Below are 21,020 nucleotides of genomic sequence, written 5' to 3'. Positions count from 1 at the left end.
GGCAGAAAGCTGATTAGTTTTTTCAATGAAACACTCAGAAAAAGCACCGATTTCTTGCGATTGCAGTGTTTGATTACGAATACAGTTGCAGTAGGTGATTATGTTTTATGTGGACATTCATTATTGATTATTTTGGTACTATTTTTCGATTTTTATTAATGAATAGCTGAATGTTTTTGATGTTTTGATGATTTCTGTACACCTAATTGCACTGCCACTGCACTGCCACTGCACACTCTTCTCTGTATATCCATGTTCACTGCAAATTATAGGCCTCCACTCGCTTCTATTATACACTTGATTGGGAACATCTTCTACTAGAAGGTGACCATGCTTAGATGCTTATCTTTATCAAACTATAATGCATAATTGAATTACTGAACTCCTGACCTGGACAATACCCTTATTCACAAAATATGCTCAAGATTCATTCTTTTGTTGTCGAATGAATGCCTCCTGAAATGTAGTTCAAGTTGGCCTACTTATCACTGGAGTAGCGACAGAAGAGAAATATTTGATAATAGCAAAATCTTGTATTGTACTTGTTATACTTCTATCTACTACCATTACCATAATGCAAATGAATTGCCTAAGGTGATGGAATATTATTTGTTCTGAGATTTTGATATCTTATTCGCGTTTCATGTTTCATATGCCCAATGGTAAATTTCTTATGTGGGGGTTATATCTAGGCTGTGTATCCAATCCTGAACATAAGCCTATGTGGTGAAGACAGAAAAACTAGAAATCTATGATTGCTGGTAATATATTCTTTGTGCCAAAATTTTGGTAAGTTTTCTACGACTTTAGTCTAGTGCAGCTTCATGCATTTTGTACCCAATCTGTCTACCATGTTAAAAAGTGATTTACTGCAATTGAGCTGGTTCTGCAACGATTACCATAATGCTCGTTCCAAACATGCCCATGCAGTTATGGCTATGACAGGCAGGATTTTCATAACGTTCACTGACCATCAATTTTTCTCAGTCCAATTTGAACACTGTCATTAGGCCTTTAATAACGGGTCAAAGGCACTCTTTTCACAATCAGTTTCAGCATCTTGACACACAAAACAGAACGTGGAAGCATTGGAATATAACCAACAGAGTGAGACAAACCTCATTTTTCGGCATGCTCATGAAGAATATTTTTAATGGTTCTAGGTATTGGACTTGGAGTCAAATTGTTGTATAGTAATTGTAAAACCTTTCTTATGAGTAGCACTGTAATGTGTAATTCTTGGAATTAAGTGTGCGGGATTATTGGAATTGGGTTCAGATAAGATACCTGTGAAAATTCCCACGGTCTACTTTTAATCCTCCATTCTCCCCAGCGTGATCAATTACGTCAGCATTGATGCGGCTCCTCATTGGATGGAGACGCATCAACGTTGCCCCCTGATTGGTGCAGACAAAGCTGCGCGTGAATACAAAACAGCTGTCCGCACGCTCTCGGCAGAGAGAGAGAGAGAGAGAGAGAAGAGAGCGATAGAGAGTTATTCCAGTCTCCCGAGTATTTTATAATCACGTGCACGAATCGTCATCCCGACGAACTATTTTATCAATTATGACTTTGGTGTGTATAATTTTGTGAAGCAGTGTTAGAATAAAGGATCCGGACGTTAGAAGGCAAATTCAGGACTTATTACGTTTGTAACCTGTGCAAATACAACATGGCGACCTTCCCAGGATCTTCAATTCGTGACAGTGAGTCCGGATGCGTTTCAGTCTTGGAGCAGATTCTATTAACCGAGGACTCCGTTTTTCACGCCACGTGCTAGTGCTACTGCAGTCCATTATGTACATTACGTGTACACCTACGTGATTTCTAACTCGTTCATTTCATCGGGAGGCAGAATAGTGACGTTCGTTTGTCAATATAATATTTATAAAATCGTGAATTTTTTCTAAACTGTTCGTGACGTAAGTGCGAATTTCATTATATTTATATATCGTCACTTTTGTTATAAATCACTGTGATCGCCATGAATCACTGTGAGTGTGAGCGCAGCATTTTTTAATCGATTGACGGACACCGTCTTCGTCAGTACGCATAGTACACGTCTATCTCTGTGTGTACCGAACTATTCAACTTCTACATCATGACATGTGCTATAACGTTCACGGATGATGTGCCCAGCAGCCAGAATACTCTTCAATTCGCCCTGATGTCTACTCGAGATCCGATACCGTTCCAGGCTCCAGCTGATCCAGCGTTGCAGTTTTAAAAGAGACATTTTATCAACTTTTTGAAAGACATTTTATAAACTTTTGAGAGACATTTGTAAACTTTTTGATAGTCATTTATATTAACTGTTTTGAAAGACATTTTATAAACTAATTAGTAATAGGACAATATTTTTGTGCATCATTTCAATTTTGGCAGAGTATAGTACAATACTTTGCAATATCAGTCGATTCATAGCATTTAATGCATTTAATCTTAAATTTTCACTCGTTATTGCAAACTGACTGGAACCGGACCCCGAGGATTTTGACAACTGTATATCTATAATATGAACTTTGTTTAGCTTTGCCCTGTTACAGCAAGATAGACAACAGACCAACCCAACCTTTAATGTTGCATTTCCTTTTCAGAAGAAATTAACTTTTGCTTCCCAAATACCTGACTTTTTATTCCTTCATAACTAACTTTTACCCCTTTACAGTAATAATGGAAGGGCCAGCAGATCCAGCACCACCTGCTTTCAGGGGCACCGATTTTCTACCTCCTTTGTTTGATGGTGAAGTGATCGACCATGACATTTGTCATGCACATATCTTATCGTTTATGGACTACCTTCACTTCCACAATCTCCACGAGCCAGCAAATGCTGCAGAGATGATTCATATCATAACATTGTTCAAGGCTAGACTTCGTGGCAAAGCACGTCTGTGGGCAGAGGGAAAAGTTTTCCCCACTATCGCTAATCTCAGAGCACAGTTTATGCAGCGGTTCAGTCCAACCCATTCAAATTTTGCCAATGTCAAGCATTTTCATTCTCTTTCCCATACCCCAGGCGATTCAGCCGAAATGACTCTCAATAAGATACGCTTGGCAGCCCAGCGTATTCATTATAATGAGGTCCAGGTTCGAGACAAATTCTTACAGGTTTTGCCTACCAATTGTCAGGCAGCAGTCATCATGGCTGCCCCTGCAGATGCAGACGTGGCAGTTCTCGTTGAACGTGCTCAACAATATTTAGATTTTTCTGAGCCAGACAGGCCAACTACTGCTAATAAGCAGGTATCATTTATCACTGATCAGGTCCATGTGACCACTGCTAGTGCATCCACTAACAGTAGTGCTTGCGCAGTTGACAGGCTCACTGAGCAACTTGCTGCTCTTCGCACAGAAGTGCAAGATTTGTCTATAGAGGTCAGGACTCAACCTCAGGTTCATTTTAGTCAACCACAGTCCAACTCTGATACTGGTGCTCGTACATATAGCTCGAACTACCGTTCAAGTTCGCCATCTCCTGTGAGTCATCAGTCTAGACGTCCTAGTCGTAGTCCGGCTAGAGACCGTTATCGTTATAGTCATCGTGTATCCAGTAGATCCCCATGTAGGGACAGTCGTCGTTCTCAGGGTTCCTATGGTATTTCTCGTTCTGGTAACTCTCCCCGTCGTGCCACCTCCAACATTGTCTGTTATTTCTGCCACAAACCCAATCATGTGTGGAGAAACTGTTATACTTACCAGAACATGGTCAGTCGTGGGATGAACCCTACTTTCATGCCCGTAAGGCCTCCAGCGCCACCCTTTTCTCCGTCCCATTATCAGCCATCAGATAATGGTCAACAGTTTCGTCAGGACACTCGATGTCCTCAACCCTACCCGTTCCAATCCTATAAGCCAGATAACAGGTCTAGGTTTGATCAGTACTCTGGACCACAACAGCAAAATTTTTAGATAGGAGAAGCACTAACTGCCACTTAGATGCCTCTCCGACTCTATTTTCTGCTCAGCATTCTGGTGATCAACATTCTAGTGATCATTTGTCTTCATCGTATAATCCACATTCTGAATATCTTGGTGAATCCTCTGCTGACATTCAGCTCACTTCTAGGAATTATGCCAAAGGTTATTTACCCACAGGCCAAGGTTTGGTCATTTTATTTGATTCAGGAGCCACTGAGACTCTGATTGGTTTGGAAACTGTAAGGGACTCCCCTTATTTGTCCAAATTGCCCAAGGTTGATATTAAACCAATCAAATTTCGTATTGGTAATGGAGAATTTTTGTTTGCAAAACAGGCCATTAAGCCTAAACTTACTATTCAAGGGAACCATTTCAATGTATACTGTGTCATAGCTGAAAATTTCATTGGTCCTGATATTCTTTTGGGTACATCTACCATGAAGGAACTCAAAGGTTCTTTGGATTTCATTACAAATTCGTTCAAGGTCAGGTCAAAGAAGGCTTGGTTACGTCCTACTGTCAATACTGTCATTAGACCAGGTCAGGTTAGGGTCATTCATGTTAAAGGCAAATTGCCCCATCACATGAAAAACTCGGCACTCATATTGAATTCATCGTCTCATTTGTCTAGGTTTTGTCCTTCAACCATGATGGTCAAATTGAAACACGGTTTAGCTCCTATTCGTATTTATAACCATTCTCGTAAACCCGTCAATATTCGGTCTGACAAGCCTATTGTCTTCACCAACTTGGATGATTTTATTCATGTAACTCAAAGTTTGTCTCCAAGCTGCCTCAAGCAAAATCAACCCTGTGCTCCGTCACAACCACCTGTTGATGATCAAGACTCGCATTTGTCAGCTAGGGACATTTTAAGGCGAGATGTTAAATTAGACCATAGTATTCTGTCTACGCCAGAACAGGCCAGTGTGTATGATATTTTGGAAAACCATGCTCCAGCATTTAGTCTTCGAGGTGAGGTTGGGACTTGTCCCAATTTTGAGGTGGACATCCATCTCAAGGATGAAACCCCTTTCTATATCCGACCATATCCGGTCGCTGAGGAAAACAAACCTCTCATTGATAAGGAACTTGATAAATTAGTCAAGTTGGGCATTTTGCATCAAGGACATACATCATATTCCAGTCCAATTTTGCTTGTCAAGAAGAAGGATTCTACTGAGAAGCGCGTTGTAACAGATTTTCGGTTTTTAAATAGTCGAGTTCATTGTGCAAATCAAGATTTCACTCCTTTGAAAACCATCTTAGCTAGAATCGGTCAGTCAAATTGTAAAGTCTTGAGTGTCATAGATTTGAAAAGTGCTTTTCATTGTCTACCTTTGTCTCGTAGGGCACAGGCCTACACCGGCATATCTGCCTACAACGGTGGTCGAACTTTTTACTATCGTAGACTTCCAATGGGTTTGTCCATTTCTCCGTCCATTTTCTCTCAGAAAATCAATGATATCCTTTCTAATATTCCCAACTCTAATCTCTTTTGCTGTGCAGTACATGATGACATTCTCATCTTCAGTAAAGATAAGAAAGATCATACTGTACATCTGCAACAAATTTTCCAGGCTTTGATTGCCAATGGCTTGAAGATTTCTCCTAAGAAATGTCGCTTGTTTCAGACTAGAGTTGTTTACTTGGGTCATGTTCTGTCCATTTCTCCTGATGGTTTTGTTCAAATTTCGGCTATGAATGACAAGTGTTTGTCTATTAGGAATATGAAGACCCCTACATGTCAGAAAGCGGTCCGAAGGTTTGTCGGTGCTGTGTCATATTTGAGTCAATATTTACCTAGATTGCAGGAATTGCTTACACCTTTACATGAGCTCACACGCAAATCTAAGCATTTCCATTGGCAACCCCATCATGAGATAGCTTTTCATACTATCAAAGACTTGCTCATCAAGCCACCTGTCTTGAATGCACCCACTACTAGAGGTGAATTCAGATTGTATAGTGATACTTCACGTATTGCTACAGGTTCATATCTTGCTCAATACTCTGATGGGCAAGAACGCATCATCGCATACTATTCCAAGCGCTTGCCAAAGGCGGCAAAGAACTATTCTGTTAGTGAGCTTGAATTACTTGGACTCCTCATCAATGTAACAGCTTTTCAGTATTTGTTACAAGACAGGACTTTCCAGGCTTTTGTTGATCATTCTTCTTTGGTTCAGATTGTAAAGTCAAAGAAGCAGCCACCGACCACTAGGTTGCAAAAGCTGCTTGAGCGACTGTCTCCCTATAGTTTTCAGTTGTCGTACATGCCAGGCAAAGAGCTTGTGTTAGCTGATTTCTTGTCACGTGCTCCTCTAGATGATGATACTGAGTTAGATAGGATTATGCCAATCGCGTTCCAGGCACAATCACCTGTTATTTATGAATTAGAGTCTCTTTCAACCCCTGTTCAGGAGCATGCATTTTATACACTGCCACTTCCTGAAAAGATTGTTACCAGGTCATATGCAAAGAAAATGAACATTCCTGTGCCTCTTCTGCATAGGCCAAAACCAATTCCCAAACCACGAACACATGTTCCTTGTCAGCAGACAGTGTCTGTTGCACCTACACACACTCCTCTTGTTAATGGCATTCAAAACAATGTGCCACCAGTATCTATACTTCCAAAAGCTCCACGTGTGCCCATTGTTACATCAACAGTGGCACCACCAGTGTCAGTGATTCCATTTGTTCTCCAACAGAATGACAAATCTCAATCATCAACCAAGGTTGCTGATGAACCTAGGCTCATTGATTCCGCTCTTCCTCCATCTTCTGTCGTTGAAGAGTATTCAGATGATATTTTAGATCTCCTGGTTAGACCCACACCATTGGTTCCAAGGATTGATAGCATGCATACCAAGCATGTCCCTGATCAGGCATCTCTGAATAAGGTATTGAAGATCATCAGACGCAAGGTGATTCGGGATTACAATCTCCCTATTGAGGCACAACAGCTTAGTACCGCACAACAGACATCTCCGTATTTTAAACCCATCTATGATTACTTAGTCCATGATATCTTGCCAGCAGATAAGAAAGCTGCTAGGGTCGTTAGCATCAAATCTGAGCAGTATCTGACTTTCAATGGCATTCTGTTCAGGATTTTCTTTCCCACCAATTCTGAGAATTTCTGTTTTCAATTAGCAGTTCCGGAAAAGTATATAGATACCATCATAGGCCAACATCATGGCTCAGGTTTGCTTCTGGGACACGGAGGATGTACCAGAACTTATCTCACCATTAGGAAAAATTTCTATTTTCCATCTATGTTCCAACGCATTGTCTCGTATATTCAATCATGTGATAGGTGTCAACAACTTAAGGGAAAGTCTGATACTATGCGGACATTTCATGAACGCATTCCAGCCAGTTTTGAACCATTCCAGACCATTAGTATGGATTTCAAATCCATGCCCACATCTCCATCAGGTTACCGTCATATGCTAGTGGTGACATGTGCCATGACCAGGTTTGTTGTGGCCGTCCCGCTAAAGACAATTGACGCCCCCACTGTTTGTGAAGCCCTTCTCCAGAAGGTGATTACTCTGTTTGGCGTCCCATCTGTAATTGTGTCAGATGCAGCAGCATCTCTCACCGGTCATCTTGTTGAATTACTGTGTGCGACACTTGGCATTCAACAGAAGCTTGTCTCTGTAGAAAACCATGGTAGTCTTATGGCTGAACGGCAAATCAAATCCATTGCCGACCTCATCAAAGCAAATCTCCTTGAGTATGGTGTTTCTTGGACTCAATTCGTGTCCACAGCAGTGTACACATACAATTCATTTTCAAGTGCTCACTTGGGAGGTTACTCTCCTTTCTATTTGCTCTTCTTGCGTGAACCAGCTGATTTGTCCACTTTGAATTTCAAACCATGTCTAGGTCTCTCACGGTCACATGCTGAGTATGTCCAACATCTGCGACAGAAATTTCAGAATGTGTCCAAATGTATGCTGCAGCTCCAAGAGCACCAGCAACTGTCTCAAAATGCCAAGATTGCTAACAAACTTCAGAAATCTCCCATCTATGCTGAAGGTCAGTTGGTTTATCTACATAAACCCAACACTACAGGGATGACGGCCAACACAAGAAAGTTTAAGACTCTTTGGGTTGGCCCATTTGTTATACACCAGGTTTTGGATAGGACACACTATATTATAGCAGATTTGAAGGGAAACATCATTCCTGATATCTTCAATTTTGCAAGGTTGAAACCAGCATTTTTGAGGGCCACAGGTCAGAAAAATGTAGCCCATCTCCAGCAGTTGCAAAACTTGCTTCATAAGGCAGACAAGGCACAGGATGAGAAAGCTGTGCATGCTGCTTATGCTTTGGATTTCACTGATGAGACAGGTTCCGCTCATGAATCCACCACCTATAGAGGCGACATCTATGCCTCACAGGCTGAACTTTGTGATTTCAATATTCATTTGTCTCATGCCGAGGGTAACCATGGCATGATTGCTCCCTCTGTGTTGTCCACCAAGCAACAGGATGATTTGTCTCGGCTCACTTGGCAATCTCCCTCAGAGTTTGATTACACCACTTTGAAACGGGCGCGTTTCAAAAATGGATGCCTAGAACTCTTGCTCTCTGTGCCTTTTGGGCAGAAACAGTTTAGCTATTGGTGGTCACCTCAATTTGAACCACATGTTGCCAGCATTGTCCAGTTTGTGTTAAGTGCCAAGGATATAAGATGTACAGGGTGTCCCAACCCGTTAAAAATGTTCAAAGATAAGACCATTCATGATAAGTCACATATTTTGGCGAAAAGCCAAGAGAAAAGTGATTAGACGACAATTTATTGAGAATATGGTTTGTATTTAAAACATCTCAAGTGGTTTCTTGTTGTCGTTGTTATGGTAATAATGTCATTTGGTGTTTCCAACAAGACGTTGCTATATTACTTATCAAAACAAATCTTTACGAGAATAATTATTTCACCCTCATTGCTATTTTTCTAAAAGCTAGTGAGTTGTTAGTTGGATAATTGTAGAAACATCTATTAGCTATAGATGTGATATTTTTTTCTACTTGTCTTCAATGAAGCTTTGTGCAACAGTAATCTGTCTATTGAACAGTTTTCCAGTTTGAGTATTTTATTATCAATACTCTATTTTATTGGATGTTTGTACGGCTACATGTTAGCAAAGCCAACTCTCATCAGTCTTGGGACTGATTTATTTTCGTGATGGGTTTCTGTCTCCAAGCAGTGCTTGTGGCAATTGCTGTTTCGAGACAGCTCACACAATAGTGTATGATTTAAGCAATTTGGATACTTTTGTGACAACAACATTTTTTTTCGTTGAGGTTTTGTAAATATGCGTGTCATCCAGAAGTTCTTCGAGTTAAACTTTATTTTCCACAGTTTTCAGATGCCTCGTCGACCGGTCCAGTCAGTTTCGCAATATTCCCAGCAGAGGTTTTGACACTTCATTGTATCATTGCATATTTTAACATGCTGTTTAGCATGAGATTAATGATTCAATGTATAATTATATTGTAACCTTATGCTCATACTTTGTCATGAATGAAGTGGTCATTCATTAGTAAGTGGAACAAAATACATATATTGTAACTAAGTTCGGCCGCTGGCTGAACACTGTTGGGAACCCCGAACCATATGATGTAATTTAAGTTCATTCGCTGCATGAACACCTCGTTTAAAGCCTTATTATCATTGATTGTACCCCATTCAACAATACTATGTGTTAAGCCAAAGTCATATTCCTCTAATTGTTTTTAAAAAAAAAAATATTTTAACTTCGTAAAATATTTTACCAGTTCCGCGGGATGTTGTATAGTAATTGTAAAACCTTTCTTATGAGTAGCACTGTAATGTGTAATTCTTGGAATTAAGTGTGCGGGATTATTGGAATTGGGTTCAGATAAGATACCTGTGAAAATTCCCACGGTCTACTTTTAATCCTCCATTCTCCCCAGCGTGATCAATTACGTCAGCATTGATGCGGCTCCTCATTGGATGGAGACGCATCAACGTTGCCCCCTGATTGGTGCAGACAAAGCTGCGCGTGAATACAAAACAGCTGTCCGCACGCTCTCGGCAGAGAGAGAGAGAGAGAGAGAGAAGAGAGCGATAGAGAGTTATTCCAGTCTCCCGAGTATTTTATAATCACGTGCACGAATCGTCATCCCGACGAACTATTTTATCAATTATGACTTTGGTGTGTATAATTTTGTGAAGCAGTGTTAGAATAAAGGATCCGGACGTTAGAAGGCAAATTCAGGACTTATTACGTTTGTAACCTGTGCAAATACAACAAAATGATCTTTCATTTCCTTTTGTCCTTCACTTTCACCAGCAGCAAGTCTATTGTGGCCTCTAAACTGGTATAATTTGAATGACCAGTTCGAATGTTGATGCCTCAGGCATGTTGAGTTTTTTAATAATGCTATTCAAAATTACACAATCACTGCATGTGAACTGGTATCCCTGTGACAAATCAATAGTTTTGTATTCTAAAATGAAGTGGCTGATGTAGTCTTAATCAGGTCTGCAACAATTTGCACCTCTTTTGAGAATTGCCATGTTAATGAAATAACAATATTAGAATAGGTGACCGATTTGTAGACAGTGAGTTAGAAGCTTATGGCAAAAAAATTCGAACCCCAATTACCGACTCTTAAAAAAGATAACCAAACTTCATTGTTAAAATTTTCTTTTTCGCTACTGATATACAAGCAATAGTCTGTCCTTCAAAATCTCCAACTGACATGTTCAAAACAAAGGCTGAGATACCCATTTTGTTTTGTTGGCAAGACATACTGCAGTGAGCAACCATGAATGTCAGTGCATTATGATTATCTGCATACCATTCCTTCGGAAGGTTATGGATACGATCAATCGATACTCCATTTGCCCTGCAGGGTATAAAATGGATGAGTAGGTAATTGTTTGCGTACATTTTCAGGATGTATTGACTTAACTTGCAGCTCTTTGTCACAGACAGTATCAAGCTCTATTACTAATTTATTACTGATACAGGTACTTGTCTGTGTTTAGCATGTTTTTAAGGGGAAGAGATACTGGGTGAATTTTTACATGTTTGAAATCCAGTTCATGAAATAAAATAAAAACTGTTGTTTGCTAACTTATATCTATGTGGACTCTCTTTCACCACAAAAAAATTATGCCACAATGGTACTGATTGCTGCATATGTAGCCAAGCTAGCTCCTCTTCTTATGATGCGGACAAATTGATGAATCACTTGCTATAATTAGCACTCAGTATTGATTATGGCCATTATAGATACAATTTGCGATTTAGGTATTCAGGTTGTCTGGAACCAATAATTTTCATGTTCCTCTGGATTTATAGCTGTAGCACTTTAGCAGCTGCCTGAAAATACAATGTCATGAAATATGACTGATGGGGAAAATAACTACTGCATGAGTCGGCATTCATATCTGACCAATTCTTTATATTCATCTTTTCAGGCTAAAATGAGGTATTTCTTCGTCAAGATGCAGCGAATTAGAGTAGTGATAATCCTCGTGATCGTTGGGCTGATTGTTGCCGCGTATTGGCTCATGACGTCCTCACCGAAACATGTCAGTGTACACCGGTTAAAGAATACCCCTGATAAAACACTAGGCAATAAAAAGAATAATGCATTTGGCGACCTAAGGATTGACACAGGACATTTTGCTGGTCGTTTAGGCAGGAATTCATTCCCAAAGTCGCCTGATGGTAGACTTAGTAAGGACACACAATGGAAAGCTGGGTTTGATAGTAAGACAGGGGGCAAGTTGGGGCAGATGAGGCATCAATTAAAAGATCCAAAAGATAATAAGCCAGGAGTCCAACAAAACCCCATATCAGACTTGAAAATAAGTCCATTGAATCCTAGGTACAGTACATCTAAAGTGAATGATGTCGATTTACAGCGAAATTGGAATGTAAACGGTAATCCTGCTGAAAAGAAAAATCCATCCGATTGGAAAAAGATTCCATCCAATGCTAAAACTGGTGCGTTAGGTGTGAAGGATACAAATAAATTTGGCATGAATGCAATGGACAATAATAAATTTGGTGGTATTGGTGGGAGGGATCAGGGGAGGAGTCGGGTTACAGATACCATACAGAGCAATGTCGTCGTGGACAAAGTCCATAGTGAGGATAATATCAAGAAACCAGGAGATCAGATGACTCAAAATTTGCTGAATCGGAACACCATGCTAGATAACAGATTTGCTTTGGAGCGTAAACAGCTGAAGGAAGCGTTACAAAAAGATCGCACAAATTTCAAGCACTTGGATGGGAAAGTTGAGGCGTATGCTAGACGGTTAGGGATCGCTGATTCTGTGTTTCATCGTAATAAAAAGTACGAGAACAAGCCAAGGACGAATGTGTCACCTGTTCCGAACAGGATGGGTCCACCTGAGGCTTACCTGATTACCACTGATAGGTAAGTTGGGCAGTAAAATTGACTGACTCCTTCAAAATAAGAAAAAGAAAAAATCCTCAGAAAGTGACCTCTCTGAGTAATTTAAACCGTCATACATTGCTTACAAATGAATCAAAAATCCTTTAAAATGCATTTAAATTCCTTAAAACTGTTACCTTAATAGACTGGACATGCTGGAGTGCAGCACAATTTGTTCACATTCACCAGGTTTTGAAAATAGTACAAATATATATTTTCATTTCAACGCATTTCAGACGCCCCAAAGGAAAATTTATGCCAAGTGTCGGGAATGGTCACATTGCAACTGTAGTGGACAGCGACACAGTCTTAATGAATGGCTTATACAGTGGCACAGGGAATGCCTCGACGCGCGCCAGAATCCCACCAATGATTGCATTTGAAATTTCGGACTTCCATCCGACGGGCTTGCCGCATAAAAGAAACTTCACGATGAATATGCTTGAAGGTGGGTGCTTGTAAATGTTGTAATCGTAGTGATCTACAATCATAATCAAATCCTGCGATTACCTGTCTTGCACACAGACAGAGATATTTGTGTCACCTTCCTCTCAGTCAAGGTGTCTTGCTTGGACAGTAAGACAAAACAGTGTTCATTCTTCCCAGAGTCGAACCCATAACCTCCTGTTTATGAGCCCAGCAGTCTAACCACTCTGCCACTGATCTCCCTGAGTAGGATACTAAATTCAGGGATATTCAGAATTTTCGACAGTGTAACTCACGAACAGAATTTCAGAAGCTCACCTTGCGATTAATACCACCATCTTTATGATCCCAGGCATCTACACTGAAACCATATCTGGTGACGACTTCATTATCGAGAAGCGAACCTACGCCCATCGTTCAGTTCCCAATCTTCTGATCTCCGAATTGGATGTGTTCCGCTGGTACAAACCGGACCAAACGCTTCTCAAACTACTGATGAAGAATCTGCGAGGTTCTGCCAGTCAACATATTACCATCCTGGAGGGGAAGTGTACCATTGACAACGAATGCATGTAAGTCTTCTTTCTATGAAGTATGAAATCTGACCTGTTCGAAGCCTATTAAAAGATTACAAAATGGAACATTTAGATTTTAAAAAACAAGAAAATAGAAATGTTATCTTGCATCTTGTTTTACTTCCAGATCAAAATTTATCAAACTTGTGTTTTCTTGTATCTGTTTTAGTTATATCCACGGTGAAGCGAATGCATATGAAACACCATCATCCTCTAGACCCCAGTTCCATGCTTACTACGACCCAGTGCCTCCTCGACTAGACATACCTGTCGTTCCTGCTCGACAGAAGGGGATGCGTATGAGATGGATATACACAGCATCCATAGCTGGAAACCGACAAGAAGCAGAAACCAACTTTAGACTAGGTAAGGTCCTGCTTCATGAGTGTTTGGCCTTGACGTTGTGCTTGTCACGGTGTCAGTTAAGGGACCAGTAAACAACCAATTTTAGTAGCCGTGACCTGCAATCATGATTGCATGCAGCAAAAATCGCAGGTTTGTGGTGGTCATCGCAGGGGCCAGTGAAATGAATGGGTGATGGGAATAAACTATGATCAATACCTTTGAAGTTCTTCGGGAGCAACAAACTTGATACAAGCCTGAACAATTCGCTTACTTTATTTCGCTTCAGCCGAGGATCTGATTGCCAAGAATGAATTGATATCTCAACACCGATCCTCTTGGATGAATATTTGGAGCGAAGGCGCCCTGACCATGGACGGCAATCTGGCTCTTAGTCGAGCTGTGTTCAGTGCCATGTACAACACCCTCAGCAGCTTGCCTACTGGGACTCTTGATGATCCGGCTCGACCGTTCTTTGGGCTGAGCCCGACTGATCTGGCTCATGGAAATAAAGCAGAGGTGAGTCTTAGTCCCTTTACTCAAAACCTTCTGAATTGATTATTCGGTGATGATCATGAAATCGTACTCTAATGAGACTCGAATATCTTTGTATCTTTATATATTATCTGCAATGTACTTGACTTATCCTCGTTGGCTCGATTAGGTTTAAATCTTGTATCTTTTCCACTTCCAGGACTACTCCGGTCATATCACAAGTGATCAAGAGATTTGGATGTTTCCAAACATCCTACTGTTCCATGTTGATCTGGCCAAACTTCTCATGAAGTCCAGGGAGAGGAACCAGAGAATGGCGCAACAAAATGCAAAAGAAAATGGATTCACTGGGGCGCAGTTCCCTGCAGAAACAGCTTTTTCAGGTAATGCAGCTCAGTATTCGAGGTATCATCTGGCTCTGTGACCAAATAGTCATGTATTAGAACTGATCACTCAATTTGTCAATCACCCTGAAATTGACTCATTCATAGTCTGTAGTGTCGTAAGTGTTGGTTAAAAGCTTCTGTAAACTTGTCATCTGATGGCAGAATATGTTCTGGCATTGAGTGCACCATTCTCCACCCAATATCCAAAAGAGGGTGTCCTCAGAGGGGTCTCCGCTCTTGGAGGTTCCACTGTATGTTCAATTTGTCTCATTTGTGTTTCAGGAATAGAGGTTGGACCACCAGAGTCTAAATACGAGATACATACAAGTGGTGATATCTCACATGCCATAATGCAGTATATCTACATGACTAAGGACGTCCATTTCTATGCAGAGACAGCAAAGAATTTGCTCATAGATATCAGTAACTTCTATCAGAACCGGCTCTCTTTCAACATGACCAGACACAAGTATGGTTATAAAGGTAAAGTACAGTACACACCATACTTTCCTGGCCTTTCTTACATTGGTACGCTTAAATAAACAGCGTTATTCTGAAATATTTAGAGGAGAGTATGGTATAAACTAGGCTATCATCAGCTCTGTGACTTAGTGAAAATTGTAATCTTGAATTCATGTATTTCATCTTCCGTTCATTTTGTACAGATGTGCTCTCACTTGACAGACAACGTGGCAAGGTCTCCAATTCTATTTACACAAACACCATTGCCAAGATAGCTCTCTCAGCCCCATATGTCATGAGCTCCTACCTAGGACTCAAGTCGGACCACTTCAAGAATTGGCTCGCTGTTTCCAATAAGACATACATTCCCTATGACGAGGTCATGAAGTACCACCCTGAGGACGAGAGCTATAAAGTTGGTAAGTCAATATGTGTGGCATATTTCACTCAGACCTGGAAATTTAGTTGTTGTTATTGATTTGCCACCATACAAGTGCATCAGTTCACCTGTTGAACCTGTTTGGTAAGATTTGACTTTGTCGGGGCAAGTTTATGATTACTCGTGGGGAACTGTGTTATCTGTTGGCTCCTTCTAGAAACCATCGGCCCTTGTTACCAAGCTCAAGGCCCAAGCTAGAAACCATTGGCCCTAGTTACAATTAGCCAAAGCGAGAACCTGCATTTATGTGCATATTATGTATGTAAGATCAAAGCGTTCTGAACTAGTAGTCACACATGGTAGATAATGAATGACGTCTTCCATTTACAGGAAATAAGGTGAATATTCCCGAGGCCCTGCTTTTACGCTATCCACTAATGCAGCACATCACTCTCGATCGTCTGAGGAAGGATGTTTCGATATATGAACGGGTAAGTGAGTTAATAGATAATTGAAAGGAACCGCCCATAAATATCAATGTACAGTATTGACAATCTGAAAAGTGACGGTCAGACTCTTTCACCTCCTGGCCTACCCCTCCCAAGGTATTTCAAAGTTTAGTAGAGTAATCAGGACAACTCTCTAATTCTTGACAATATTTGTCTGAATTTCCAAGGGTATCTTTTAGAGGGATGTAGTGTGATTAAAATTTACCAAATGCCCTTATCAGTGTAGCTGATCCTACATTGATGACCTTAACCATCTTTCTAATCTGTTTCTAGGAGATTGTCGGCCCTGCTACGGCATGGACCACCCTTGCCCTCAGTTGGATGCAGCTCAAAGACTATGAAACAGCATGGTCTAAACTTAAGGGAACCATGATGAATATTCAACAGCCCTTCCAGGTAAGCGGAAAAACAGATTTTCTTTGTTGGTGCTACAACTGTCCTTGGACAATGAAGTGGAATACCTTTTACCTTATACTGTAAACCCGGCAGTTTTCAGGACCATTTTATTTACTATGTACATATCAATATGTAACATATTTTCTTTTTATGGTTCTAGGTGTGGACAGAGGCCAGCACTGGAGGGGGTGCCAAGGGTTACTTGACCCATATGGGAAGTTTCCTCCAAGCAATCATCAACGGGTATGGTGGTATTAGAATATTACCAGACAGACTGGAATTCGACCCAACACTCCCGCCAAAAGTGAAAACTATGAATTTTACCAGCGTTGACTATATGGGATCAGCTTTTGATTTCAAGATTAATGAAAACAGCATCATAATCACCATGACGATGACGAAGTATTCGGCCCCACAGTTCAAGGTCACTGTTTATGCTACCGGTTCCATGCATTTCATCAAGATGAACCAACCTGTCCTGATTGCAAGACAGCGAGCAGCACTTTTCCCAATTGGATCACCCAAAGTGGCTAAACCATTAAATGATGTTAAAGTTGAGCAAATGGCATTGCCTAGGAATAGGGATCAGTTGAATCAGCCTAAGATGGACACGCAGTCTCGTCAAAACCTCCCTGGGCAGGTACCAAGACCTGTTGTGCCTCAGCAAGGACAACCTCCTCAGCAAGGCCAAGAGATGCAGATACCCCTCAATACAGACCAGGTTGTTCCTATTCCTAATCAAAATTCAAATCAAAGGAGATTTGACCGACAGAGTAATTTGCAAGGGCTGTCAAATCAGGGACTTCTTGGCAAAGGCGGTGTGCGTCGGGCTCCCATTGACAGAGCTGTTGTGGGTCAGGCTCCTCCAGGAACCGGTAAAGTACGTCCGAATCCTCTGCTAGCAGGTGGTGTACAAGAGGCCCCTCCAGGTGTTGTACCACAAGCAGACGGTATACGTCGGGCTCCAAGTGCGGACAGCGCTCTTCAGGCTCCAAGGGCGGAGAGCGTTCTTCAGGTTCCAAGGGCGGACAGCGTTCTTCAGGCTCCAAGAGCCGACAATGTAAAGCAGGATCCAGCCATCAAACACGGTGAAGTCGGTGGGGATCCTGTATACAACAATCTTCCTGAAGCCAAAATGATTACCAGCAGAGAAAGTCGAGATACTGCGAGCAAATTCAAAAACTTACAAGACAGGGTCCAACAGAAGAAATTACGGTTACAGCAAGAAAAACTAGATCAGCAGGATGTTTTTAAAAACAAAGGACCAAAAGGTAGATTTGATCCAGTGAATTTTGATACAAGTATTCTGCAGCCAGAGTCAGCATTGCAATATGATAAGAAAAAGAAAAGTCGCTCATTTAATAATGATGAACAACAAAAGAGGGAGCGTGTGAAGATGAGATTACGCAAGCGAGGAGAAAGGGGATTGTAATAGGACTAGAAGAGTGCCATAGGAATGTGGAATTACTATTGTCATTTTCCACTGAGCAAGACATTATTGAAAAAGATCCATGATGTGCTTATCAAGCTTTGATAACTTAACTGGCCCGTCAAGGATCTTTGCTTGATTATTTTGAAGGGTTAAAACCCTCTCATGCCATGATCAACTTTTGTCACATAATTGATGCATTTTAAGCAATCAGGCATGATTGATATTTGTTCGATCCAACAAACTTTCGGGTCAACTATGGACTATCTTATGATAGCATCCCTGTAACTGATTATGAATCGGCATAACAAAGACACATAGCACCAGTAATTTGCAGTGATCTGCAATTGGTTGATTGCTGTATAACTCAACCATGCAACAAACAAAATTGAAAGGCTATTCCCTGCTTAGTTGCACTTTTGTTGTGGGCAGCACTATAGTGGTCAACTCGAGGGTGGATTCCCCACTTTAGTTGCACTATTGTTGTGGGCAGCACTATAGTGGTCAACTCGAGGGTGGATTCCCCACTTTAGTTGCACTATTGTTGTGGGCAGCACTATAGTGGTCAACTCGAGGGTGGATTCCCCACTTTAGTTGCACTATTGCTGTGGGCAGCACTATAGTGGTCAATTGTAGTTGCCCTGTAAAGCACATTAATTGCACAAACTAAATGAAATGATGCCATTGTCAATGGCTACTTGACATTCTGCTGGGGCTTTCAAATTTGAAAGCTATCAAGGCGTCAAGTTTTTCATGTTCCAAGAAAGTTTGCCCACCATTTGCTCTTTGTACAGAGCCAGACATTGTTTCATAATTTTCAAACTTGTGTCATTTATATCATAAGCCAAGTTTGCTTTCTTCTTTGTGTTGTGAATGATATAACACTTAACACTTAGACACTTAAAAACTGCTGGCATACATGTACATGTATTTATTATGTAGGAAAGTGCTAGATATTATTGTGAATACTTCTGCCTCGTTTCAATGCTTACAAAATTATGAAAAAACTAATTGTACAGATACCCATGCATATAAATCGGTATCAAAATGGATTTACGAACAAAATTGGTCATTGTAATATGTCTTGGCTTTTCATTTGATTACCTGCTTGTAGATTAGACGTAAGAATTTTTTAAGGATCTCTGCAAAAAGGGGTCAGGTGGAGGAGAAAAAGTAAGATGAGAGTAGTACATATATATTATTGTTGTCCACACGATAGCTTATTAAAACCTGCCATATCTATTGTATGTAACTGTCATACATGTTCGTATCTCTGTCACACTTTACATGTACTTGAATTGGAACTTTTGATGAAGGATTTGTACTAGTCTGTCTGTCTACAAACAGATTTTTTATTTGAAAGTTCAGATATAGTGACAATGATTTTTTTTCTCTGTCTTGTTCTTCAGCATGTTATCACAAACTTGAAATATCCATTCATTTTGTAAATTTGAGAAAAATGTGGCCGAAGTTTGGAATTTATTTGAAAATGCATTGGAATCACATAAGTGTCACGGTACTGATGATAGCCTGGTTGATTACAATATGAAGGACAAGTGAGTCTGTATAACAGCAATGCTATAGTATGGTACAGAATGGTTCAAAGTATTGTTTATGGAGTTAATAGACATGTATATCGCATCAAATTGAAACGACAATCGAATTTTGTTGAAGTACATTGTGAAGTGTGATTGACCAGTACATGCAGAATGCTACAGTTTTGCTTGCACAAGAGTCAACTTAAACATGTTTGTATAGTTGTTTAAGATGTCTTTTATATAAATGTGGTAACTGTACATATCGTGGCTTTTAAAGCTTGTCAGAATTTATAGGATTATTTGTTGATGTTTTATTGTTAAGCCGTCTGTTCAAAAACCACTGTCATGGGCATCTGGTCTCTTGTCTGGATGGTATAAAAAAAACCTGCATTCTGTTAGTGGAATACTGGTAATTCTGCCCCTGGGGAAGTCTTGGTGAGGCAACTTTTAAACCTCCAGATTGCTGTCACTTCAAGTGGAAAAACCATACCATTTTTAGGCCAGCATAGGGTAGCATGTCGAGATGTTAGTGCCAGTGATATTTGGATGACGGAGCACCTACATGTATTGCCATATCTGTTGTCTACTTAATGTAATCAGCATTTGATACTGTGCATAGACACAATAGTTGCATGCCTTTAGCAATATCACCATAGGTAAACACATTCCATCATTTGTTTTCAGACCTTTCTATGTTTATTTTTGTTTATTGCATACCTGTAGTCATTAACTGTCCGGTTTTTTGAACCACCTAGAGAGGTCATGCATATGACGTCGCATCAGCAAAAGATGCCATTCTGAACATGAAATTTATGTCATTCACCCACAGAAGGTCGAGGCCATGGATTGACAACCAAAATGGCTGCCCAAATGACGTCGCTACACAGCATTGTATTTTGATTGACTGCTGTCAAAAAAGTTTGCTGATGAAATAATCCTTGTGGAAAGTAAGCTTTCTTTTAATATTGTGACCTGGTGAACTCGTCATAAGGAAAAATTTGCACCTTGGGTGCTGGATTTGAGTTAAAAAATAATTATTTAATAAAATTGCTCTTTTTTAATTTGGTTACTGCTCATGTACCACTTAGATCAAACATTTAAATAAAAAACTTATCGGTATCTTTTCATGTTTTACGTTTTTCATTTACACTTTTTTATCGTATGTTCATCTATGAATTTATTTACCCTAACATTCCATTTACAATATCACTATCTTGTTTTTGTTTTCTCAATAAAAAAGTTCAAATTGCGATCTGTTGTGTATGTATTTTGTTAAGAGAGCGACACAAGTGAAAGTGATGCTTATTATTTCACTGGTAACGTTGTCGAATATGTGTACATTCAAGTGTCATTTTTCAGTTCAGCTGTAATCATCAATAAACATTTTTAACATAACTTACTGTCTAGTTTTCTTTTTGTGTCTCTGAAAAGTTGTCCAGGCACAAGGGCATCTCATTGGAATGTAATGGCCATAGCATTGCTAGTTACATCACATTTGACCACCCCCTCAAAAGGATCAGGCATCCTTATGGATTTCAGTGCCAAAACTTTGTCCCCTGTATTCATCACCCTGAAGGTTGATGTGAAGGATAAGATGCTTTCTCTATCTCTGGATTGTTTTCCGTCTTTGGTTGATCTAGAACAATTGCACTCCACCCTGAAGGGTGATCCCTTCTGTCTCAGTTGCTAGATTCATGAA

General features: G+C 40.3%; 1 protein-coding gene across 1 annotated transcript; it reads left to right on the top strand.

The window, feature by feature from the left end:
* The first annotated feature begins 5 nt into the window (after positions 1–5).
* LOC135485442 (uncharacterized) lies at positions 6–20,716 on the top strand. The gene is made up of 12 exons (XM_064767454.1): positions 6–90; positions 11,396–12,366; positions 12,621–12,832; positions 13,163–13,382; positions 13,555–13,751; positions 14,017–14,246; positions 14,422–14,605; positions 14,891–15,091; positions 15,274–15,489; positions 15,840–15,940; positions 16,232–16,354; positions 16,515–20,716. The coding sequence occupies exons 2-12, from the start codon at positions 11,402–11,404 to the stop codon at positions 17,784–17,786; spliced, it is 3,921 nt and encodes a 1,306-aa protein (XP_064623524.1). The 5' UTR covers positions 6–90; positions 11,396–11,401; the 3' UTR covers positions 17,787–20,716.
* The last annotated feature ends 304 nt before the right edge of the window (positions 20,717–21,020 follow it).

Source organism: Lineus longissimus, chromosome 3, assembly GCF_910592395.1.
Source record: "Lineus longissimus chromosome 3, tnLinLong1.2, whole genome shotgun sequence".
Taxonomy (NCBI): Eukaryota; Metazoa; Nemertea; class Pilidiophora; order Heteronemertea; family Lineidae; genus Lineus; species Lineus longissimus.
The sequence above is the reverse complement of the archived record's forward strand: the minus strand, read 5'-3'. Positions and strand labels throughout refer to the sequence as shown.

Excerpts from the sequence above, each read along its gene's own strand:
- LOC135485442 (XM_064767454.1), top strand. The coding sequence starts at position 11,402 with ATGAGGTATTTCTTCGTCAAGATGCAGCGAATTAGAGTAGTGATAATC. Across the intron at positions 13,383-13,554 it reads ACCATTGACAACGAATGCAT|TTATATCCACGGTGAAGCGA; the intron begins GTAAGTCTTCTT and ends TATCTGTTTTAG. Across the intron at positions 14,606-14,890 it reads TGCAGAAACAGCTTTTTCAG|GAATAGAGGTTGGACCACCA; the intron begins GTAATGCAGCTC and ends TTTGTGTTTCAG.